The 24,702-nt window shown below is 64.4% G+C and overlaps 1 protein-coding gene across 1 annotated transcript in view; it reads left to right on the top strand.

Moving 5' to 3' along the window:
• The first annotated feature begins 304 nt into the window (after positions 1-304).
• Positions 305-24,702, top strand: part of LOC117649500 — a 36,648-nt gene continuing 12,250 nt past the window's right edge. Inside the window, exon 1 of the mRNA XM_034392368.1 lies at positions 305-396. Coding sequence (XP_034248259.1) covers positions 357-396 — 40 coding nt within the window. The 5' untranslated portion in view covers positions 305-356. The remainder of the gene's footprint in view (positions 397-24,702) is intronic.

Here is a 24,702-nt window from a genome sequence, read left to right on the forward strand (position 1 = left end):
CTCCTGATTTGCATGTGTGTGTGTGTGTTTCAGAGGATCAAGGCGTCCCCGCCCAGCAGTCCGGGCCGCAGCCCCTCGCCGCCGTCCAGCGCGTCGCCGGCGCCGCCGACCGGGGCGGCCACGGGGGCGGCCGCCGCGCCGCCGCCCGCCCCCCAGCAGCAGCGCGCCGCCACCCCCGCCTCGGCGCGCTCGCCGGCCCGGTCGCCCGCCTCCTCGCCCGCCCCCGCCGCCGCCGCGCCCGCGCCGCCCGCCGAGGAGCGCGACGCCAAGGCCCTGGAGCGCGAGCGCGCGGACAGGGCGGAGCGCGCCGAGCGGCCGAGCGGGCGGAGCGCGCCTACGCCAGCGCCGTGGCAGGCATGCCCGCCATGAAGCAGGAGCACGACGGCAAGGCTCCAGGTGAGTGCACTGTCTCATACGTCGTCTCTCTCGCGAGGCGCTGGGCGTGCCTTGGTTGTTGGCCCCCAAGGAGAGGTGTCGAGTCATCCCGCTGGAAAGGATTAAGCCCGGACCGCCTCGGGCCCCGCGCCCCGCGCAGCAGGAGATAGTCGCTCCGTCTCTCTCGCACCCTGACGGGGCGCCGCGTGAGTGCGACAGAGAGACACAGCGACGAATCCGGGTGCAGTAGGACGAAAAAAAAAATTGAATCGGCTGAATGAGGCGTCAAAAAGTGTCTTCCTGCTCCGCGGCCTCAGCGGCTTCCGCGGGTCAGTGGCGGCCGGGGCGTTTTTCTGTTTTCACCTGCGATGATGGGAATTAGCATCTCACCCGTCCCGTGACGGTCTGTCTGTCTGTCTGTCTGCCTGTCTGTCCGCCCGCCCGCCCGTCTCCCCTCCCCACCGCGCGCCTCGCTTGGCGCATGCGCAGACGCCTTAATCCCCCGAAACTCCTTCCCAAACGGATTTACTGATCCCGTATTTCTTCCCGCGCGTCGCGTCGCCCTCAGCCTCCGTCCTGCCTCCAACCTGCCTCAGCCTCAGCCGTGGCCTCAGCCGCGCTTAGCCCTCAAAGAAAGAGTTTTTCCGTCTCCGTCGCGCTCCTCCTCCTCTTCGTCACCGTCCTCGGCCTCCTACTGTACTGCTTCTTCTCCACCTCCTTGGCCGCCGTTTCTTCGCTCTAGTGTGTCGTGTTTGCGAGAGCGTTCGTGCGAAATCGCGAGGACATTTCGACTTCGCTGCATGTAACTCTTCGATGCCCCGGTTTTTGACAAAAATTTCGTCCATTTGTTTATCTATTTGTTTTCCGAAATGTCGGGTTGGCGGCCGTGCGGCCCCCTCCACGGCCCGCGCGCACGCCGCGTACGTTGGCAGCGCTGCGCGGTGCGGCGCGGCGCAGTGATTTAGTGTGGCTCGGCGTAATCCCACGGCACCCCGTAATCCATCAACGACTTACCGGCTCTGTGTTTTCCGCGCTTTATATAGCGATCGGCGGCCGCGGGGCGGGGCGGGGCGGGGCGGGGCGGGACGGGACGGGGCCCAGGGGCCGAGGACCGCGAAGCCAACAGGTATATACGGCTCACGGAAGTGCACCGGCCGTCACCCGTCTCTCTGTCTCTCTCGCACTCACGGGGCGGGCCATTCGGGCGCGAGAGAAACGGGAGTGCCTGTGCTCGAACCGGGCCGCGAGTGGGATCCGATTTGAACCGCCCACCCTGTATCCCCTCGCTTATTCTGTTCCGATCTGAACAGCCCGCCTGGAATCCTCTCCCTCTGTTCCATGAAGATCCCCGCCGCTCTAATGGTTCCGAAATTCCTGCGATGCCTCATGTGTGGGAACGACTCCTAGTGTAGGGCCGCTCTGCGCTCCCCGCGCTCCCCGCCTCGCCAAGCGGCCTTTGTAAGAAATGTTTTTTAATCTCGGTCGCTCCTAACAAGTGTATTATTTCAATCAAGAGCATTTTTTTCGCCCCCGCCGCCCCTCATGAATTTTGGAGCGGCGTGCGTGCGGTGGGTAGCGCCGCCACTCCGCCGCGCCGCGGCCCTCTTGGCGCGCTACGCCGCGTCTTCAAAGTGGCTCGATGTATAGATCACGCTTGGAATCCGGAATTCCCTCGGCCGACCGGCCATCCCGCGCTTGCAGCGGAGCGGCGCGGGGTTTGAGCGCCGAAAGGCGAAAGCACAGTGGGGTCCGATAATCAACCCGTCTCAAATGGCGGTTTGCAAATTCATGTTTTGGAAATCTTTCACGAAAAGTTCCGCTGCCAAGTTTGCTGGTCCTTCACTCGCGCGGCCGTCCACTGGTCCGCCGACAACACCCGCGACTTGCGGCCCCGGCCGTGTCGCCGCCGCTCGCCGCCGCGCCCTTCCCATGGCGGGCAAGGGCACAGGCCGGCCGGCACCACGGCGGCGACGGCGACGCGCCGGCGCGCTCTGGCGCCACCTCACACGGGGAACACCGGGAAGCCCTCCCCGTCCGGCCCGCGGGCCAGGCCAGGCGGCACTGCGCTGTCTGCACCGCCACCGCACCGCCACCGCACCGCACTGCTTGGAGTGTTCGGCGCTTCGCACGCCGAGGCGCCATTACGTCCCCCCGCGCCGCCCTGCCTGCCTGCAGTGTACACTGATTCCGCGAGCCCCTCGCTCTGTCTCTCTCGCACCCACAGGGCGTCCCCTATAGGTGCGAGAGAGACAGAGAGAACCGCGCCCCGTCTCGACGTCTCGTTTGGCGTTGCATTTTATTTCATCGTTTGTGTGTGTTGTTGTGGCGTTTTTTGCGGGGCTTTGGCGCGCCGCCGTGTGCTCTGCTTCCAGTGCTGGTAGTCTATTGATCCCGCGTGGTGTGTGTGTGAGTGTGTGTTTCTGTGAGTGTGTGTGTGTGTGTGGCAGCCGACGGCCGCAACAGTCTTAATGACACGATTAATTAAGTCGGCCCTTGTGAAGCTAGCTTGCGCGGCTCGCGCGCTGGGCGTTCGACCTGCCCCACACTTTGTTCCAGCACCCAGTCGCTCTGTCTCTCTCGCCACACACTTGTAGGGTGTACAAACGGACCGTAGATCCACGCGAGTGCGAGAGAGACGACGGCGGCGCTGATGCTTGTTCGGCATCGAACGGCAAGGTCCCTGGCCTGCTGGGGAAAATAGGCTGCTGGCGGAATCTGCTCTGCGCAGTAGAGTAGTGCTGGAACAAACAGAAAACCGCGGCCTCACCAAAAAAAAAGGCATTTTACAGAAAGAAGAAAAATGCGGCGCTTAAAAAGCGAGCTCGAAAACTAAGCGGAAATGTGGTAATGCTCTGCGCGCTATCGGGGCGGGGCGGGGCGGGGCGGGGCGGGGCGGCTTCTTCGAGGGGCTCGCGGCCGCCATCATGATAGGGCTGCTAAACTAGCCGGCCGGGCCGGCCGGGCGGCCACAATGCTGGGAACAGGGTCATGAGACGGCCAGGGCAGGGCGAAGCGCGAAGCAGTGGCGGGGCACTGGCGGGGCACTGGCGGGGCACTGGCGGAGCGGCCACGCGTGGCCCGACCCGGCCCGATGGCCTGGCGGCCTGATGGCGCCGCCCGTCCCGCCGATCCTGCCGTCGCTCCGTCTCTCTCGCACCCCTGCGCCACGCCCCATGAGCGCGAGAGAGACAGAGCGACGCAGCCGGCCCGCCCGGCGCCAGCCAGCCAGCGCCTCCGACCGGACACATTTTCATACAAAGTGCGCGGTGAGAGGGTGCAGACTGATTCCACACAGTGTCCGTCTCTCTCGGGGCGCCCGATGAGTGCGAGAGCGACAGAGTGATGCGCGGAATCGCTCTGCGGGCGGGTATTTGTTTTGGTTTGCCGGTGGACGGTCTGCCTGTCCCGCGGCGCCGGCGTGGAGGTGCTCACGCGGTACCCGCGGCGCACTCACGCACGCTCGGCGCCGGCACTGGCGGCACGGCGGTGGCGGCACGGCGGCACGGCGCGTCGGCATGTGAAATATGATGATTCCTCGGTACGCACATCGCTCGCGCGCTCGCGCCGCGCCACCGGATTATGCAAATGCGGAGTCAGTTTTTCCGTGACACGCTGTACGTCTTGTCGGCGCGCAGCGCGCAAAGCGCCTCGCGCATCGCGGTGTAGCGCCTCGTCTTGGGCTGATTCCGAGAGTCGTCTTCGTCGCCCTGTCTCTCTCGCACCTGTACGGGACGCCCCACGAGTGCGAGAGAGACAGAGCGACGAAAACGCTCGGCCTCAGTGGCGGTTTGCGGCGCTCAACGCCCACGCCGCGGCCGTGCCCAGCGGGAGCAGCGGGAGCAGCGGGAGCCCCGCGGGAGTGGGCCCCGCGGATGAATATGCCGCACTCTGCCCCTAATCGCCGTAGATAAGAAGCCCCCCGCCATGCACCATGCAGCCGCATGCAGCCGTCGCGGTGAGGGAGTGAGGGACGCCGTTGCGCCTCAGGTGCCTCGCGCGGCGGGCCGTCCTCCAGTGCGGTGCCGCGGTCCGGATTTACGATTATTTGATTATCTTGTGGCGCTCTCGCCTCACCTTTTAGTTTCTCGGCGGCCTCCCGGCCTCGACCAACGCGAATATTCCACGCCTGTCCGGCGGGCGGGGAGGACGCAGTGGAGGGCGAGCACCAGGACCGACCCACAGCGGAAGGAAGGATGGAGTGGAAAAGGAGAGGCGGCGAGGATTGAAGGGAAGGGCACAGTGGACGCGAGGGAGAGAGAGAGGGGGATGGATGTGTGAGTGTGTGTGTGAGAGAGAAAGAGAGAGAGGGCGAGCGAGCGCCCAGCTGAGCCCGGCGGTGCCCGGCCGGCTGATCCAGGTCCGCGGGGCGGCCCGGCGGCGGGGCGGCGGGGGTTGGTAAAGCTGGATCCGGGCTGAAGGCTGAAGGCGGGGAATTAGGGGAGTTTGAAGATTAGAGGACTGATCCGGGCAGGCCGGGCAGGGCGGGGGCGTGGGGCTCGGACGGCCGGCGCGCGGACCACCTCACGGCCTTGGCGTGTGTGTGCGCATGTGTGTGTGCGCGTGTGTGCTGGTGGCGACCGCACCACCGTAAGAATTGATGGAGGCTGCTGGAGGGCAGAGGGAGAGAGACAGGCGTCAAATGAATTGGCGATGAAGCTGAGGTGGGCGAGGCTGGGTGAGGTGATTCCGAGAGTCGGTTTCGTCGCTCTGCCTCTCTCTCGCACTCGTGGAAGCTCCGCATGGGTGCGAGAGAGACGGAGAGACGGAATCAGTCTGCCGGGCGAGGCCGGGGAGGCTTTTGCAGTGGCGAGGCGGGCGAGGCACGGCGGCATGGCGCCGCCGGATAAGGGCGTCGGCTAATCCGGGCTTGGGCTGGGATGGGTTGGGCGTTGCGCTGGTCAGGGCGCGCCGTCTCTCTCACTCTCTCACGCCCACGCCGCCCCGCCCCGCCCCACCCCGCCCCACCCCCCCCGCTCTCTCTCGCTCATCCGGGCGGCGCGTGGACTGTGGACCGGGTAATCTGGCTCTATCCCGCGCTCCTGCCTGCCTGCCTGCCTGCCCGCCTGCCGTACCCCCCACGGGCCCACGGGCTGTCGGTGCGTTTTGATGGAACCGCCGGGGGCAGCCACAGAGCTATAGAGCGCCAGCAGCTAGAGAGGCAGCCCCTCCATTAGCAGCTCCCTCTCTCTCTCCCCCCCTCTCTCTCTGTCCCTCTTGCTCTCCGCGAGTGATTTTTAAAACCGCGAGGATCAAGGCTCGGCTACTTTACGTCTAACGTTGGTGTTTGCACAGTTATCAGACACGCTGCGTGATCTGTTGAATCTGACTGTAATAATAAGTTCTGCGGCTGTGTACCTTTCTGGTTTTTCACAATTCGTACATATGCTCCTTTTTTTAAAATTAAAATTACATCCATAAAACAGTACATATGTTTGCAGCGACGATGGGAACTTGTAAAACCAAGCGAAAATGCGGCGATGCCCTGCGCGCTGGGTCGGCTTGGCCAGCAGATGTAACTCTGACGGAAAAATCGAAACTCGGCTGCTGCGTGGGATGAGCCAAATGCAGGCGAGGCGTATACAACACAGCAGCGCGCTGTCCGCCGCTCTGCGCACTGCCCGGCCCACCCCGCCCGCCCCGCCCCGCCCCGCCCCGCCCCGCCCCGCCACGAGGCGCATCCCGCTTATAACCCCCGAGCTGTAGCCGTGGCTAGAGCCGGTGGGATTAAGGCTTATGGCAGAATCCGTGGCCCCGCCGCGCCCCACCGCGCCCCGCCCCGCCCCGCCCCGCCCCACCCCGCCTTCACCCTGTCCAGGGGCCGCCGCGCCGCGGATGGAGTGGCGAGTCAGTGCGAGGCCTGCTCGCTCGGCCGGGTTCAATTCCCTCTCCCCGCGGCAGCAGGACCATTTTACAGCATCGGGAAAAGAGCGAGCCCAGTGGCCGTGAAAGAAAAGCAGCAACTGCGCAAAAAAAAAAATTTTGGTTACAACCGTTTTTTTTTTAGTTGAGGATTGACGGCCGAAGTTCCAAGTGGGTGTGTCATGCTCGGCACGATCGCAGTGTACCAGCACGTTGTACTTTGTTTATGTCGCGGTTCTGCGGATTCGGAAACCCTCGCGGCATGCGGGCCACGCCGGCTAACCCTAACGAACCCTAACGAGTCCGCGGATGGATGAAGGCAGGAGGAAGGGTCAGGGTGCCTTTCTCAAGGGGAAGGGGAGAGGGGGGGGGCGCGCTCCCGGATAGGAACCGGATAGCCGGACCGCGCGGCGGAGGACATCCGTGCATCGCGATAGGCCGGGATTAAAGGATAATGGAAAGCGGCTTAGGAGGGATGTGGGACGGAGAGAGAGAGAGAAACAGATGAAGAAAGAAGGAAGAGGAATGAGGTTGCGCGACGCGCATGTGTGTCCGGGAGGGGAAGGGAGGGGAGGGGGGATTTTGAAAGGGATGGGCCGTTGCAGCCTGGCCGGCAAAGCGGGGTGGAGGGGGGAGGGATGATCCAAAAACGCAGACATCCCCCCCCCCCTGTTGCGACTGGTCAGGACCGGTGGCGGCGGCGCTCACGGACAAGGACGCGGGCAGGACATGGCAGGACGTCGAGAGGTGTCCACTGCCAGCTCGGCCGATGCCTGGGCTGATGGCTCCGCTGATGCTGATCCCCCAGGCCAATCCAGTCTGCAGGCCTGAGGGGGCACTGCTCCGGACCCACTTGCGGTGGACGAACGCACGGCCTGGGCTACCAGTCATCCGGGTCGACGGGACGAGAGGGCAGAGTGGTGATGACCACCGGGTACAGTACGCCCTCGCACGCACCCAAGGCTCATGGGTGTGTGCGTGAAGTACGACCTCGCCGTCGTGTCGTCCGCCTCTGTTTTTGACAGTCCGCGATCCCGGCGGGGCGGGGAGGGGGGGGGGAGGGGCGCGGCTGGCAGGGGCGCCGTGTCAAACCGGCCGCCGCTAATCCTTAATCCGGCCGGCCTGGCTGGCGGCCCGGCTGGGCTGGGCTCGGCTCGGCTCGGCTCGGCTGGGCTGGAGTGGCCAGGGCCAGGGACGCTGTGGCGTGTGGAGCCTGGCGCTGGCGGCGCGGAGCCGAGCCCGGTATATATGGAGGGGGACGCTCCCCTAATCCGGCCGCCCCGCCGGCCCCGCGTATCCTTGAGTCGGGATGATCCCGTGAGCCGCCCGGCCCGGCCGCCCGGCGCCGCAAAGCCGCTCTGTCCGTCCGGGAAGGAGGAGGAGGAGGAGGAGGAGGAGGACGACGACCAGGACGAGGACGGGCTTGCCCTCGTCGGCAGCCCAGCGGTCGCCGCATTGACCTTTGCCGGCCGTTCCTCGTCGCCAAGTGCGTCGCAAGGCGACGCAGCCGGGTGTGCGTACGGCAGTGTACAGTGCAGCGCGAGCACGGTGAGCGACAGCGCGAGTATGTGAGGCCGGATCACGTGTGACCCCACCAATGGATTGCTCTCCGAACGAGGAATCCATTGGTGGGGTCACCCGTTCAATTCGAGTCCCATTTAGCGACTGTGCGAAACGCGTTCAACGTCGCCGGCCCTCTGGCCCACTGTGCGGCGCTCGGTGCGTCGGGCGCGTGCAGCTCAACGCGTTTCGGGAGGACCGGGCTGGCTGGCGGGTTACGCGCCCCGGTGCCTCGGACGACGTGTCGCCGTTTTTGCCGCCGCTCGCGCTGACGTTGATGGAGGGCGTGCTGCAGGCCGCGAGCCTGGACGCCGAACGGGGCGTCTCCCTCGCACCCGCGGGCCCCTTGGACCTTGGACCAGGCTGTGCCGGAGGTGCGAGAGAGAAGACGGAGCGACGGAGCGCACTCTTGTTATTGTTTTATTACTGTTGTTGTTGGTAACCAGCTCGCACCGCAGGCCGCGCTGAGCGCAATGACGTTCTCTCTCTCTCTCTCTCTCTCTCTCTCTCTCTCTCTCTCTCTCTCTCTCTCTCTCTCTCTCTCTCTCTCTCTCTCTCTCTCTCTAATCTCGATTTTGTTTTTGTCCCGGTTAGTGTTTTAACTGTTTCAACGCCGCGACAGGAATAAGTATCGCTTCATCCCGGTCGTCGCAGTCCGCAGTCGTTACTCATGTTTTACGGCGACTTGCGGCCGACACCGGCCCGACACCGGCCTGATGCGCGCAAAAAAGGGGCGAGGGGGCTCGTCGGGGCGGAAGTGAGCCCGGCCGAGGGCCGCCAGAGGTCGCATCAGGAGAGAGAGGAGGAATCAGTTAGCAACTAAGTACGCCATTCAGCGGCCATCATTTTTTGTTTCCGGATTAAATTAATACCCTCTAAGTAGCGCACAAAGTAAATTAAATTAAGGTGACGGCGGACAAGAAACGAGAAAAAAAATATATGAGAGAGAGAGAGAGAGAGAGGCTCGCGGCGGCAGCGACGCCGTCCCGGGGACCTCTTGAACAAAAGTGACGCGTTCTAAGTAGTTCGTCGGGGCGCTCGGCTCTCGGCGCTCCGGCCCCAGCGCCCCAGCTCGCCGGCGACAATGACGCCCCGGACTTTGTTGTACGGGTTCCCGGGAAGCTGTCCAAGCTGCCGCCCATTTTTCTTTGGTCAGGCCAGACGACGCCGATCCACCAAAGTCGCTCTAAAGACGATGAGAATTTCATTAACGCTTTCATTGCCGTCACAGCGATGTGTATTTAGGCGAATCAAAAGCGGAGGCGGGGCCGCCGGCGGGCTAATTACCGAAGAAGACCATCGCGGCGACTCGCTCGCACTCGCGGCGCGTCTCGAGCGGGCGCGAGCGAGACGGCGCATCGGCGAACTGATGGCGGCTTATGGAACTGGAAAGTGATGGTCCCCCGAGCCCCGAGCACCGCGTCGACGACTCGGCCCGCCTTTGCTTTGGCCGCCGCGTCATCCTTGGCCGGCGACGCAATCACGCTGATGCGGCTCCAACAAGTGCCGAGTGGCGGCGGTGGCGCTTGGGCCAGCGATGAGGCCAGAGGCAGGGCCTCGAGGGTCTCGAGGGCGGCACGGGGGTGCAAGTGTTTGCTCGGCCGGCCGGACCACCGCCACCGCCTCCCTGGCGTGCACCGCGTGCGGCTGTTGACCGACGGGCAGTGCGGCGCGGGCTGCGGCCGCCGTGAGTGGCGATACCCCTTGCGTGCCAGCGCACCGCCACACCGCCGCGCCGTCGCGGAGTATCGACAGGCCGCGCGCTCTAACCGCGGCCGGGAGGAAGGGGGGGGGGCGCCTTTTCCCGCGACGCGCATAATTAGCCGGGCGTCCCATGTAAATCATCTGGAATGAGCCGTCGCTCTGTCTCTCTCGCACGCGGGCGGAGGCGGCCGCGAGTGCGAGAGAGACGGCGCGACGTGTCGCTGCTGCCCCTTTCAAGCCCACGGCCCCACCGCCCCACGGCCCCACGGCCCAGGGGTAAGCTTAGGATGGCATAGCGCCTTATTAGAGGGACTTGAGGAGCGGGGCGCCGAGTCTTGGCAACCCCCGTAGGACTGGCGGGGCGGGGCCGGGCGGTCTCAGAGACACTCGTACATCTGGGTTCCGGCGGCGAGGTCCCGGTCCCTGGCGGTCCCCGATCGCCCCATCGAGGCCGCCCCGCCCCGCCCCGCCACCTTGGAGCTCTAGGGCGCGCGGGCCGCGCGGTGGAGGCGGAGGCGGAGATTTGCGTGCGGTGGGAAGGGGCACTCAACATGTGGCGTGTGGCGGGGAGGCCGCTTGCCGCGCTGCCGGTTGTCGCCGGAGGAAGCTTCAATTATTGAAAGGGTTAGCGTGTAATCCGGGCAGGGCCGGGCAGGGCCGGGCAGGGCTTGGGGAGGCAGGGCCGGCCAGATGGAGCGGCCCGGGCTAAGGAGCCACCAGCAGGTGCGAGTTCAAGACCCCTGAGATGGGGATGGAGTTTGCCTGGATAGCCCTGAGTGGGGGCGAGGCAGGGCGGCCAGGCCCAGTCCGGCAGGGAGATCTAACTGGCTCGGACTGCCTGTCGTCTGCTGCCTGGCCTTGGCGGGCTTGGCGAGGGGATCGCCCGGATCGGCTCTGTGGGACTGGGAGCTACTTCCAGTGGCGTGCTTCAACACCGCCCCGAGCGGGGCGCGAGGGTGTGCCACCACGTCGTGCGCTCCAACACAACGTTTCGCCAAAACTGCCCACACACTACTTTTGGCGAAAACAGACGGGTGTCCTGCCCTACGTCGTGCTTGTGGGCAGCGCGCGCTGCCTTCAAGCTCCGTCTTTCGTCGCGGGGTCGGCGCGGGGCCGGCACGGGGTCTTGAGGTCCCGCCTATCCCACACGCATTACGTCATAAGCCGATAGAGGCAGGCCGGCGAGGCACAGCGAGACGCGGCGAGGCGGAGGCGGTCGCCCGTGGATCTGTTTCCGAATCCTGAGGCAGGCCTGAGGCCCTCGCCATTTGCATCCGGGGGTCCTAAGTGGCTCCTGGCCCGTCTGTCTCGGTGTCTCGGCCAGGATTTCCGTGACGCCTCCTCAGCCCTGTTTTGACCCGACCGGCTCAACCCCCTCCGGCCCTCCCGCCTTCGCACCGGCTGCCTTGCCCACCCCTTGCCCACTCTCTCTCTCTCTCTCTCTCTCTCTCTCTCTCTCTCTCTCTCTCTCTCTCTCTCTCTCTCTCTCTCTCTCTCTCTCTCTCTCTCTCTCTCTCTCTCTGTCTCTCTCTCTTTTGCGCCTCCTGGCCGTCCTGCGAGAGAGACAGAGCGAGGACCTGGGCTGCTGGGCGGGCGCCTGCGAGGTAGGCCGCTCTGTTACACTGGCGTGCGCGGCGGGCGGGCCTACCCCGAGCTTCGCAGGCGCGCTCCGGCGGAGCGCACAGCGCAGCGAAGCGGACTTTGGATTTCCAAAACTTGAAACCGCCACTGGCGGGATTCGAACCCGCGGGTGTCGGGCGCGGACCGGCGCGGAGGCTGGCTCCTCCCTCTCTCCTTCCACGCCTTTGCGAGCGGCCGCGAAGCCGCGCCGCGCCGCCATTGGCCAGACCGGCAGCCGCGGCTATCCTCGTCGCTCGCACTGCGCTGCGCCCGCTGCGCCCGCTGCGCCGCGGATGAAGAAGTCTGCACGCGTCGCACCACGCCGTGACTCGGCGAGGCGGCCACCACTCGCTGTCGTAACGCCAGCCAGGGCGAGCGCCCCGGCCATGTTAAACTATTTCGCTCGCGTGCCGCTCGGGTACAATTTTTTTTCGTTTCGATTTTTTCCTCGCGATGCGTGTTGTTGCCCAAGTTGGGTAATGGACATTTATGCGCTGCTGAGCCAACTTTCCGCGGCGCGGCGCACATCTAGAGGCCGAGGCCTCCTGGGGCACAGTCGGCCAGAGGACCGGTGGAGGCGGCCAAAACTCTAGACGCGGTTTGTGCCCCAGGGTCGCTAAATGGGTCTTGAACCGAGCGTGTGACCCCACCAATGGATTCCTCTTTCGGAGAGCAATCCATTGGTGGGGTCACACGTTAGGTTAGAGTCCTGTTTAGCGAACCTGGAGCTCAAAACGCGTCTAAGAGTTTCGGCCGCGGGCCCGATGTGTGCCGCCACCGCGGGCCGGGGCCGAGGCCAGCCCAGCGGTCGAGGCCGCCGAGGCCAGCGAGGCCAGCAAGGCGCGGGCCGTGTAAGCCCGTGTACCCCATCCTGGTGTTGCTAGATCAGCAAGTATGGCGCGGCATGGCGACCTCCTGATTGCATTAAAGGTTGCATTGCAGAAGGGGCTCAGCTCTAAGTCCCCCAGGTCTCAGGCTTCTGGCCGTGCCGCCGTGCCGCCGTGCCGCGCGCTGCTGACCCAGAAGGCCGTGCCGCTGCCTCCTCCTCCCCCTCCCCCCTCCCCCGGAGTGTCGTCGGTGTCGTCCCGGCTTGTGTCTTCGCCTAAGGTTTCAGCCCACCGTAAAGACCCGCTCCGACCCGCTGCACCGCAACCCGCCACAGACATCGTTTCGATTTTCCGAGACGTTTCGTTTTCCTTTCAAGGGGCCGGAAAAAAGGTCGACTGTTCGGCGGAGGTGTGTGTGTGTCATTGCATCGGCTTTGTTTCATTAAAGTCACGAGTGTCTTTTTTTTTTGTCGTGGGATCTTTTCTTGTGAATCAATATTTATACTCTAGGAACACCTTATAATGCCTTTGCAAAAATGTTTATGCAGCGGTGGCCTGAATGGGCCCGCCGGCTCGCCGAGGCCGCTCCCTTGAACCCCTTGCCGCAGACAGCCCCCCCCCCCTCCTTCCCCCAATGCTCGCGTGCGTTTCATATCACACGGCGGCTCGTTTGCGTGTTCGGTTAGCTTTTCATTCGTTTATGGCGATGAGGTGCTTCGGCACGTGCAGGCTGATTCCCAACACTGTCTGGTCTACGGCACGCCCCACGAGTGCGAGAGAGACAGAGTCAGCCTGCGAATGCGGCCGCCACGGGTGACCTGGCCGCGTCTGCATTGTCAAGAATTAGTTTTGAAGCAGGGCGATCCGTCGTTTTAGGTTTGGCAGCCGTTGCGTTCTCGTTCCCATGGAGTGTCCGGTTTAGCAGCCGACCTGTCGAAGGACGAGCAGAAACTGAATCCACGAGGGCAGCAAGCCAACTTCAAAATTTTAAACGACTTTCGGTGAGCGCATTGTGAAACAGAGCGTTGCGTCGGCCTGCTGCTGTCGGGGGGCGATTTGTCTCATCGTTCCTTTCACCTCACGGACTGCGTCATGGACTCGCGGGCCGCCCAGGCCACAGGCCACAGGCCGCCGCCGTGGCAGTCTCCATTCATCTTTCGATCAGGGACTGTACATATAAATCCAGATGCCGCTAGAGCACTAGAGCAAGCACGGGGGCTCAGCGGATCCCCCCGGCCCCCGCGCGGGGCCCCGCCGCCCCGGCCCCTCGACGACTAGCCGCTGATGGACGATTTCCTAGAATCGGCTCCACACCGGCTTGGCTTGGCTCGGGCCATAGCCGGGCCTGGCGTGGCGGGGCGTGGCGGGGCGTGGCGGGGCGTGGCGGGGCGTGGCGGCCGATCCAGGAGCCGGACAGGCTATCTCACTCACTCACGCGTTCGTTACGTACTTGTTTCAGACCCGCGCGCCGTTTTTCACGGCCGCTTTTTACTTGACTTTTTACCCCCGCGCGCCTCTCTTCTCCTCTCTCTCCGTCTGGATGGCCGCCGATGAAGAGAGCACCTCGCCGTCGACGCCGCCACGCCCGTTCGCCGCGCCGTTCCGAAATCCGTTTCGGAAATGATGAAGTTGCCGTGCCTCGTAAGCTCGGCCGTCGAGGTGGACAGCTCGAGTGTACCCACAGCAGACGGACTCCGAGAGTCGTTTACGTCGCTCTGTCTCTCTCGCACTCATGGGGCGTCCCGTTTAGGTGCGAGAGAGACAGAGCGACGAAAACGACTCTCGGAATCAGTCTACTGACCCACAGCCGTCGCGGCGGGCTTTGTGTGCTCGGGCGGCTCGGGCGTGCCGCGAGTCCTGGACGGCGTGGAGGACGCGAAGTCCCTCGCGGTCCTTAATCCCCTTCTGCCAAGGCACACACGGCGGGGCGGGCGCGGTAGCCCAACCCCCTCCCCCTCCCCTCCTCCCCCGCGCGCCGGGCGCGTTTTGCCTTTCGCTTTGAGCGGAACCGTACTAAACCGCTTGGCGAAAACACAAAGACGCAGATATGTTGAAGTAGCTCGCCTTAAAGCCCTGCTGGCTGTGGCCCCGGCGGCCCCGGCGGCCCTGGCTGGCGAATCAGGCATTCATCCGGTTGCCCTTTGGCGGGAGGGAGTCGCTAATCCCACCCACCGCCCCGGCGTGGCGTGGCAGCGTGGCGTGGCAGCGTCCCACCGCGTTAGGCCGCGTTAGTGCACTCAGGTAACGGGCCGACGCGTGCCCAGCGCCCTCCGCCCTGGCCGCGCTCAACCGACGACACCATCCAGGCCAGCGGCAGCCAGCGGGGGGCAGTTTCTATTTTCACGTCGAAATAGTGCTAGAGTCAATACTATTTACTATACGTTGTTTTCGAAACTGGCTGTGTAACGACGTGTAACTCGCGAGGCCAAAATCAAACTTTCCCTCGTTTTCTTTATCAAGTTTTTTTTTGCAAAGTTTTTTTTTTTTGTATTTTTTTTTGTTGCATAGTTTTCTGACAGTGTACCCGGCGCACTGCTGGGGCGGATGGCCTGCGGTGTTGGAACGGTACGCCACCGCCGGCCCAGTCGCCCGTTCGTGGTGCACCTCAATTTGAATCCGGCGCGCTAATTCGAGTCTCTCCTCTCTCTCCCTTTCTCTCTCTCTCTCTCTCTCTCTCTCACGCTTCCCCTGCGTCGCGGAATGTCCCTGCCGTGCCCTGCCGCGCCGCGCGCGTGGAATAATTCGACTTGTTATTAACTATCAATCAAAGGTGGTCCCGGGCGGGGCCGCGTCCGCGTCGCCGTGTCCCTGCGCCCGGCTGCCTTCATCGCTGCCTCTCTCGCGCCCCCACGGGACGCCCCACGGGTGCGACAGAGACGGAGCGGCTGTTGGGAGTCGGCTGGCCTCAGCGCCGCAGCGCACCCCGGACGCGGCCCCGACGGCTTCCTGGAAGTGCACGCCTATGGGCGCATGGGCCCGGGGGCCTCCGACGGGCTCCCGATGAGGGGCCTAAGTGGCCTCGCCGGGCCGCGCAGGCCGCGCCGCCTACGGTACCGCGAGGGGTGCCCGCCGCGCGCGCCGCCACGGCCTGCCTGCCAGGGCCTGCCAGGGCCTGCCAGGGCCGCGAGTCATCGACGCCATGCTACGCCACTCCATACAGGCCCTCGGCCTGGACCCCCGCGGGGGCTTCCGTGTGGAGGAAAGTAAAAGCGCTGCCCTCAAACGCTGCTCCGGCTGACGACGTCGTCTGAGGACGCCGTCGGAGGACGCCGTCGGAGGACGCCGTCGGAGGACGCCGTCGGAGGACGCCGTCGGAGGACGCCGTCGGAGGACGCCGTCGGAGGACGCCGTCGGAGGACGCCGTCGGAGGACGCCGTCGGAGGACGCCGTCGGAGGACGCCGTCGGAGGACTATGCTGGCGCGCGAATGTCTTGACGCGTGCGGACAAATGAGGCATCTCAAATGATCGGCAGGTGGCGGTCTGGCGGCCTGGCTGCGGACAAGGAGAAACTTGGTCCCATTCAGGGTGGCGCGCCGAACGGCCGAATGGGAGTCGCGGCGCGTGCATGACTCTACAACTACACGCGGGGGGCGGCGGCGCGGAAACGCCACAAACTATGTATTGCGCGCAGCCCGCTCGTCGTCTGCTTTCGCGCGTCGAACGGGCTGGCCCGGTCGGGGCGCCATGGCGGCGTAGGGCGAGGGGGTGGCGACGGGGACGAGCCGTGAGCATCATTTGTTTGGCAGTGACGTTGTGTTCGGTCCGCTCCAGTCGGCCTGCCCGTCGCAACATGAAAATGTTGTACTTTTTTCCCCGCGTCCTCTCCTCCTCCGCGGCGGCCTTGCTGCTGCGGGCCGGCCGTCCGCGCGCCGCAGCGCTGCAGCGAGTGGCTGCACTGGGAAGGCGGCCCGAGACGGGCGTAAGTGGCGGGCGGACGGCGTGGAGTTGCGGCGGTGTGACGGCCGGCCGCTCTGGCGGGCCTGGCCGGGCCGGACCAGGCCGCCGGTACTGGTATTGGGTTCCTGGAAGTGCCACAGAGCAACGCGGCCCCGCCCCGCCCCGCCGCGGCCCTCACTGATCATCCGGCCGTACATGGGAGCCCCACGCACTAGCGGGCCCCGGCCAGGATCAGCCCGATCTGGGCCCCGGCCCCTCCGGGTATCGATCTCCGAATAACGACCCATTAGGTCACGCTCCGGGAAAGCTCTTTGCCACGCGGCTGCTTCTGCGCTAGTGGAGTGCTAACGCCCCTAACGCCGCTAACGCCCTGCCGGCCTGTCACGCTTTGGCTGAGGTTACTGAGCGTTGCGCGTCGCACTTGAGCGCGGACTGGCGGACCAGAGCCTCGCCGAAAGGGAGTGGAATAGGGTTTTCACGAGCTGTGAAAAGTCTCGAGGAACACTCTCAGCAAAAACAGGTCCTTTCAGATACTCGATCACTGACCAACTTTGCGAGACTGGTGGTGCCAAACTACATACTAGAGTCTTCAGGCCTGAGGGGAACCTTGCACCTCTGCTAGATTGGATGCAGTGCAATTTCAACTTTTCATGAATGGTTTGCTCTTAGTTTCCTTGTATTTACTAACGCGAAAAGTCTCGAAAGATGCTCCAGAGGATATATATTTTGCAGAGACTTTTTAGAAAAACGACCTGGTCGACTCGTTTGGTGGCGCAAAAGAGGCGGGGGATGTTTTGCTGTAAAACAAAGTCGCAGGGATTGAAACGGTTTGGAGCCTGGGACATTCCGAGTTGAGTGACGCCGTGGCCGGTCGATTCAGCGAACACGGCCCGACGGTGGCGTCGTCGACGTCGAGGCTGCTAATGACGGAACAAGGCTCAGCAGCCCCTTTCATCTGCAATTTAGTTACCGGATTGGAAATTCAACTCCTGGCGTCTCAAGTTCCGGGAAGTGCGTTGCCGCGCTGGCGAGGCGAGGCGCGGCCCGAGCGCTATGGCACTCTTGTGCCCGGAGCACGGCGGCAGCACGGCGGCAGCACGGCGGCGGTGGCTGGCTCCGGCAGAGTGTCTGCTGATTACTGTAGTGGGTGCCGTGCTGCTATCACGTCGACGAGAGTAACCCGGGGGCCCCGCGGCCCCCCCGAGGCCCGAGGGCTCTGACTGACTGCCTTGCAGCCAAATGGAACGCCCAAATAAATGGAATAATGATGCGGGCTCGTGAAATCGGCAATAAGTTGCAATTCGATCGATTCCTCGTGAACGGCGACCGTTTGTGCCAGGCAACAAAATGAGGAAAGTGGAATTCAAAGCGAACTTGTCTTCTTCTCTACGTTCCTAAAACTCATAACCGAGTAAGATACATGCACTTGAGGTTGGATTTAACCTTTTTTTTTTACCAAGTTAGTTAGCACTCCGCAGTTTCTGCGTTTCCCAGTTGGTGAGGTTCTCTTCTCCGCCGCGAAGATGGCGCTGTGACGTGACACGCCGACCGCTAAGCCCCGCAGCCCCGCGGCCGCTGCTCCCCGATTCGGACTCTATCTCGATGCCGTATCTGCTTCCTGTCAATGCGGCGCCCCGCCTCCCTTGATGTGCTCTCGTTATTGTTGGCCGCGGCGGCTGTCTCTCTCGCACCGCCGCGCGACGCCGTGCGGGTGCGAGAGAGATAGCCCGCCAGCACCGTTCGGAAGCAGCCCCCCTCCAGCGATCCTTAATTTCGGCAGCGGTTGGCTTCTTGTGCCGCTGCTGACATTTCTCTCGGCTCTGCGGCCTGGCTGCGACCTCCGACGCGATTATGAAAAATTGGTACAGTCACACAAAACACACTGAGCTCGTTAGCACCTCGCAGATGGCCACCGCACTCTTTCTTTTTCTTGCGCTTTTTCACACCGCGCGGCCTTTTGTAGTGCACCCCCTGTCTAGCCCTGTCCAGCACCATAGGCCGTCGACCTCTGCTATTTCTATTTTCTTTTTTTGTTTCTCTCATTGCGCTCTCTCGCTCCTCATCGTCGTCTCTGGGGAGGGGGATTTTTGATTCGGTCGCTGAATGGGCAGTCCGAGGCCGCCACCGTCCATAGCGCACGTCCGCGCCCCGCCCCGCCCCGCCCCGCCCCGCGGCGACGCCAAGTGGCTGCCGATGGTCGGCGAGGCCCGTCCGTCCGTCCGCCGTCCGGCCGGCCGCCCTCAGATTAAATTCACATCACATGGGAGTCCCTTCTGGGCGCGGAATGGCAACTCGTGTCCCTTTTGTCTCTGAGGCGCTGCCTTTGTATCGCGGCATCGCGGCGCCACTGTGTGCCCCGGCAGTGCCTTGGCAGTGCCTTGGCAGTGCCGTGCCAGTGCTTGGCTGTGCCGACGGACAGGTGGACGCACGGCAGGCCGAACGGGGCTCTCGTCGCTCCGTCTCGCTCGCTCTCGCGGGCCGTGCGGTCGCGGCGCGAGAGAGACGGAGCAAGCCCACTGGTGCGCAGATGGCGCTGCCGTGTCAAGGCGATTCGCTGGAGCCGCTGGAGCCTCCAGCCTTCGGACCGCCTGGAGACTCCAGCAGCGCCACTCGCTGGAGAACCGCCGCCGAATGTCGCCCGGGATTTCGGATTTCCACAGTCGGGCCGACCTCAGCTAACCTCCCGGCCGGAGCGTTGTGGCCGCTGCGGTCGGGTCGGAGCGTCCCCGGCCCACTGATTGGTATTCACGCTGCGGCCGGCATGCCGATGATGACGATGATGACATTCCAGGCCGCGTCCAGAGCGTCCAGCTGCCGCCGTCATGTCATGTCTCGTAATATGCGACAAGCCGCTCCGGCAAAAAAGCGATCGGCCGCGGCTGGGATTCGAAGCGCGGCGCGGCGGAAGGACTCAATTACTCGCCGCGTGTGTCGGCGCCGCGCTGCGCCGCGCCGCGTGTCGGTATGGGCCGAGCGAGCCGAGCCGACGGGGAGGTGGGTGTCGACCGGATCGGTGACGGCCGCTTTTTGCCGGTCGTTTAGTATTGTCGGCGTCGCCGTATGAATCGCATCGCGCATCGGCGACCGAGAGTGCGGACTGGTCGCGGCGGCGAGCCGCGCCGAGCGAGGGACGAGTTTGCTGGAGCCTGCCAGAGGCTTGGCCAGAGGGCCGGGGGCTTTGCCAAGTCCGCGCTAATGGTAAGGCGTTCCCTCGCGCGGAGCGCTGCAGACCCTGCCCGTCGTTAACCCCACCACAGTGTTTAACAATCCGGATTTTCACTTGAGGAGGCGCTAGGGAGGCCGCCCCGCGCGCCGCGAGAGGGTGCCGAGGTGCGCTGTGTGCGAGAGAGAGGCTGCGCGCGCGCGCGTGTGTGTGAGAGGTCTTGTGTGCCGATGGCATTCTTACGGCAAATCCCGGACAAGTGACGTCAGGGAGGCAGCGGGCGAGAGCCATGGAGAGGTTTCGCGGGGGTTGTGGGCGTGGGCGGCAGGACGAGTGGCGCGGTCCGGGTTTCCCGGCCGCTTTTCCTCGTGTTTTCCTTCCCCAGGTGTGTTGCGGGGCGCGGGGGCGGGGCGGGGGTGGGGCACCTTAGTAGCGAGGCAATGGGAGCCGTCTTATAAACGTATATGCTTAATTCTTGTTAGTCCAAAGTTTTAATTCGCGCAGCTACTTATAGTTTGAAGCGCGTGAGCGGGGCCGGGAGGGGGCCAGGATGAGTGCGAGCGCCTCACCGTGCCGCGGATCAGGGCGCAACCAGGAGAGGGGGGGGGGTGAGCTCGTCACCTTGAAAATCCCACACGTACACACATGCAGGTGCGTACGCGCGCACGCTCAGACGATGATTGGAGGAGACGAGTCTGTCTTCAATAATTCAAGCCGTTTTCCGACCAATCTACCCCCTCCCCTCCTCGCGCGGCCTCCGCTACAGCGACCACCGCACTGCTACCGTAGCTGCTACTACGCGGCTACCACAGCAGCTCCCCGGCGGCTCGTCTGTTCCACCTCATGCGATCTGTCGCGCGATACTACACGTGTGAGCCGGCATGAGAGGATCAGCCGAGCAGTGCGAGCACGAATGGCCGAGTGCGCCCCTCGCTCGCACCCTCTCTCTCACTCTCTCTCTCTCTCTCTCTCACTCTCTCTCTCTCTCTCTCTCTCTCTCTCTCTCTCTCTCTCTCTCTCTCACTCACTCACTCACTCACACACACACACATAGTTCCTTTCACAAACCCCTTCTTCACCTGGGCCACCCCCTTCCCTCGTAGTGAAGCCATTCTAAGCGCTTTGAGGTGAGGCGATCATCAGACCGAGGGGCGCCGTGCGCTGTCTGAATCCAAACCCTCTCTGTCTCTCTCTCCCTCTCTCTCACTCTCTATCTTTCTCTCTCACACTCTGGCCGCCCGCCATAGTGTCCAGCTCGGCCATGTAGCAGTGTTCACGGTGGACAAGGTCTTGGCGCGCTTGTGTGAGTGAGTCAGAAAGTTTTGTGGTGTGTGTGTGTGTGTGTGTGCGTTGTGTGTGCGCGTCGCGAGTCCACCGTCGTCGCCTTCATGTATTGGCCCTGCTCAGCTCGGTCGCACGTTTAAGTTTGAAGGATGCACCTCAACCCTTGCCAGGTGATACGGCCGGCACAGCAGAGCGTATCTACGTGCGTGTGTGTGTGTGTGTGCACGAGTGGCAAGCCGGATCGTGCCAAGCCGGGACGCCCCCTCCCCTCCCCTCCCCTCCCTCGCCCCGCCGCAGTCCCGCGGAGTTTTCCCAGTGATTCTGCCAGGGAGGAACCTAATACGATTTTACGCCGGATTTACCGTAAGATTTGAAACAACTTTCCTCTGCGTGCAGTGTGTGTGCGTGTGTGTGTGTTGGTGCGCTGGAAGGCGGCGGGGCGCGGCGTGGGTCGTTTTATCACCTTGAAGGAACTGTGCATACCCTCGCCGCGCTCGCCGCGGGGAAGCCCCTGGGTAATAGAGTGCCCCGCCAGAGTCCGCGCACCCAGTGTTTCCCAGTGTCTCTCCGCGTTTCCGAACACACGTTCGCGTCGCACGACCCACTTTGCCGCGAATCCTTTTTATTGTAATTTTATTTATTTGCTTTCCGTTTATCTGCGCTATGCCTGCCAGATGCGCCCCGTCGCGCCTTTTACGTAATCGAAGGTCGGTTTGGTTTCCACCACCCGTCTGATTGTTTTTGTTTTCCTCTCGCTGTTGCAGGTGAGCTTCGTGTGCGCCAGGCTTGGTGCGAGGCGACTGCGGGTTCAGGTCAGAATGTACGACGCGCTGCTCGGCACACCGACAGCGGCTCAATCTTTCGGCTCGTAACTAGTAAGGCAAGGCGACGTTAGTGAAAAGCCGCAGGCCGCTGGATCCGACCGGACAGTCGCGAGAGAGACAAGCAGCCTGCAGGGGGAGGCCCTGCGGTGCGCGGGTCAGGGCAGTGTGGTGGCCCTGGCGGTGGCCTGTCGCCGGGCCTGGAAGTGGGCGTGACGGCGTGACGGGGTTAGGCCCTGCGCGCTGGACGCCTCGCCGGGTTGGATTTGCGGCGACGGGCGCGCGCTCTGGCGGCCGCGGCGCCAAGCGTCCCGGAGTGGGGGGCCGTGACGGCCGTGGCTCCGGGGTGGTGGGGGCCTCGGCGTGCTCGGCGAACGCGCCGCGTTGGCTGGAGCGGCCTGGAGCAGGGGCCGTACGCAGGGCGCCGCGGCGTGGCGTGGCGCGGCGTGGCGGGCTGAGCCCGGCTGAGCCTCGGCGCGGCTCTGGCTGCCCTGGCTCAGCCCCCAGCCCGGCGAGGCCCCGGCCCGTCCCGTGCGCCCAATGGCGGCGCGGCACCACGCCCCCACGCCCCACCAACGCCCCCGCGGCCGCCGCCGAGCCAAATCGCGCCGGGATTGGCGGAGGCCTGGACGAGTAATCCCGAGCGGACGCGGCGGACGCGGCGGACACGTCCCCGTCAGCCCCCACCGTGGAGGCCGCCGTGGAGGCCGCGGCCCGCCGTGCCCCCGCCTTCGCTGGGGCCGTGAATTAAGGCGCGGCAAGTTTGTCATTCTTGAGGAAAATGTTGCTTAAGTAGCTTTAATACATGGTAAGCCATCGGGGCGGCCATCCCCGCCGTGCGGGGTGCGGCGGGCCGGGGAGCGGAGCGGCGACGCTCGCGGTGCTCGGGGAACAATAGCGCGCCGCGCTCCGCCTCGAGAGACCGGCCGAACAGCGGCGCGCTCGGCCTGCCTGCCAGTGAATATTATCTCGCCGCCGTGTTCGGAATGGGCCATGAATCTGTAGCGCGGCCACGGCACGGCACGGCACGGCCACGGCACGTGGAATGCCGACGGGTTGGAGCGGGAGGCTCGGCTTGGCCGCCGTTCGAGTGTGGCGCCCGGCGGGTAGGCAGCAGGCAGCCCCGCACGCACGCCTGCGGCGGGGTAGGCTATCCGGGCCCTCGCAGGCTGTACTACTACAAACGATCGAAACATTTCAACAAGTACCCACTTACGTTTCCGACTGTAATCTGGATGGAAATGTGGCTATCCACCCCGTCTGCTCATGGTCGCGGTCTAATAGTTGTCATGTCAAAAGGCGCGGGCTGTTTCTCGCCCAGCCGACGACCGCCTCCCGCCGGGCCGGCTCTGCCTGGCTGGGCCACCAGCGGGCTATGCGCGCTACGCGCCGCTCCCTTGCTAGTTATCGTTACGAAATTGCTGTAAGTCTGAACCCGCCGTAATTCCTTCTCAGTCCCTTGCCTCGCCCCGGCCCGCCCGGCCCCGGAGCCCCCTTTCCGGCGGAGAATGACTTAGGTCCCCGGAGCCGAGCCAAGCCGGAGGACTCCGGGCCGCAATAAAGCAGGCAGCGCCCACCTCATCCATCTTAGATTGGTTAACTCCGGCGCTGACCGCTGGTGGCTGGCGGTGGCTGGCCGGGGCCTTGGCGCTGCCAGAGGCCGGGCCTAATGATTTGCATGACCATTAATGCCGCCAAAGCCCGGATAGTCCCCGCTGGCCGAGGCCGAGGCCGTGGCGACGTGGTGGCGGCGGAGAAATACGGCCATCGTCGAACGCTGCCTTCTTTCCTCGCCCGGAGGAAGCCGATTAGAAACTGGAGGTTCGCACACACACTGTGTGTGTGTGTGTGTGTGTGGCCCTGCGTTGTGCCCTGGACGCGCTGCTTCCGATAACGTCACGCCCCCGATCCCGATGACGCGCCCCGTCGGATGCTTATCTCCCTCCGCTTCCCTCGACGCCCTGCTCTGACGCCCTGCTCTGACGCCGTCCTCTCTGCCGACGCCGTCCCGGATGCGCGCGGTTCCGGCGCGACCTGGAGGAGCCGTCGTGGAAGCGCGAGGGGACAAAAAGCGGCCGACCCCCGGGGGCGGTAGTTGAACCCGGGGATCCGGGACCACCACCACCACGGCGACGACGACTTGGGTTGAACCCCGCAGCAGTATTTCACTTTGGCGCCGGGCGCGCAGCGTCGCCACGGTTTTAGGGATTTTAGCCGGCGTCCCCGCCAGCGCTCTAATTCGCGCGTCTGTGTGTGTGGCGCGCGTGTGTGTGAGGGCACCTTTAATGGCGAGATAGTAATAATAGTTAAGGCGCGCGGGGAACAAGAGAGCACGGCGGGGTGCGACCCTTGCCGGCCTGGCCGGCCTTGCCTTGGCCGGCCCCGGGCTAATACTCCTACTCGGGGGCCTCGGCCTGCTCGGGGCTCGGCGGCCCGGCCGGCCCAGCCGTGGTGGCGCCATGCTTTATCTTAACAAAACCCCCTAAGTCCGGCCGCGTCCGGCCGAGTTATGGGCCGAGCCGGCCTCCCGGCGGCTGCGTCCGTCTCTCTCGCGCTCGAGGGGCGTGCCGCAGGGGTGCGAGGGGGACGGAGCGACGCCCCCGGAACGGGCCTGGCGGAATGGGAGCGACCGGGCGGGCCCGGCGGGGCCGACACCGCGCACTAACCGCTTCTGTAAATCCAGGTGTTAAGCCACGCCGGACAAAGTCCGGGCAGTGCGGGGCAGCCGGCCGGACAGTGTGGAGGAAGCGTGGGCCGGGCGCGCGGCAAACGCCCTGCTCTGCTATGCTCTGCCAAGCTCTGCCCCGCTCCCAGCTGAGACCGCCGCCGACGCGCCCCTGGGGCTAATGCCTCTGTGTGTGCGTGTGTGTGTGTGTGTGTGGCGAGGACGCGGCGGCCCCGGTTAGCCCGCTTTGTTGTGAGCGATCGGAAAGCCTCGTTGAAGATGAAGAAAGTTTTGCCGCTCCGCGGGGATGAAGGATAACGGGGTGGGGGGAGCGAGGGGCCTAAAGGGGCAGGCGAAGCGTGCCATAGTGATGCCGCCAAGGTGATGCGATTTTCATGAAGTATAGCGGCGCGGTATTTTATTAATTGGCATTGGCCTGATGTCGTTTTAAGCGCCAAGCGCGTGCAGGTGTGTGTATGGTGCGTGCCTGTGTGTGTGCGTGCGTGCATATGCTGCCTGTGTGTGTGGCTTATAGGTGGCGCGGGCCACTTTAGCTACTTTATGCCCCCGGGGCGCGCGGCTTGCTCCTCGGGCCCGGGGCCGCTCGGGGCCCAGAGGGCGGCCCTCCTTAAACTTAGCTCCGGCCGATCAGAGTAAAACTTGGCCCGAGCGCCCCGGATTAGGCCCCGGGAGCCTTATTAGCGGCACTCGCGTAGTGCGGAATCGATGCGCTCTGTCTCCCTCGCACGGCAGCGTGCCGCAGCGGGGCCGCGAGGGAGACGGCGCGACGAAAGTTCGGAAGCGGCTCGCGCCGTGCGTCACGCCGCACCAACAACACGCAGGCAAATGCGCGTGGCGGGGCCTTGCCCGGCCGTGCCGTGCCGCGCCGCACTATCGCGACTTTGTCTCGCCGACCGCGTAAATCA

The sequence above is a fragment of the Thrips palmi genome, unplaced genomic scaffold (assembly GCF_012932325.1).
Source record: "Thrips palmi isolate BJ-2018 unplaced genomic scaffold, TpBJ-2018v1 HiC_scaffold_4, whole genome shotgun sequence".
Classification (NCBI taxonomy): Eukaryota; Metazoa; Arthropoda; class Insecta; order Thysanoptera; family Thripidae; genus Thrips; species Thrips palmi.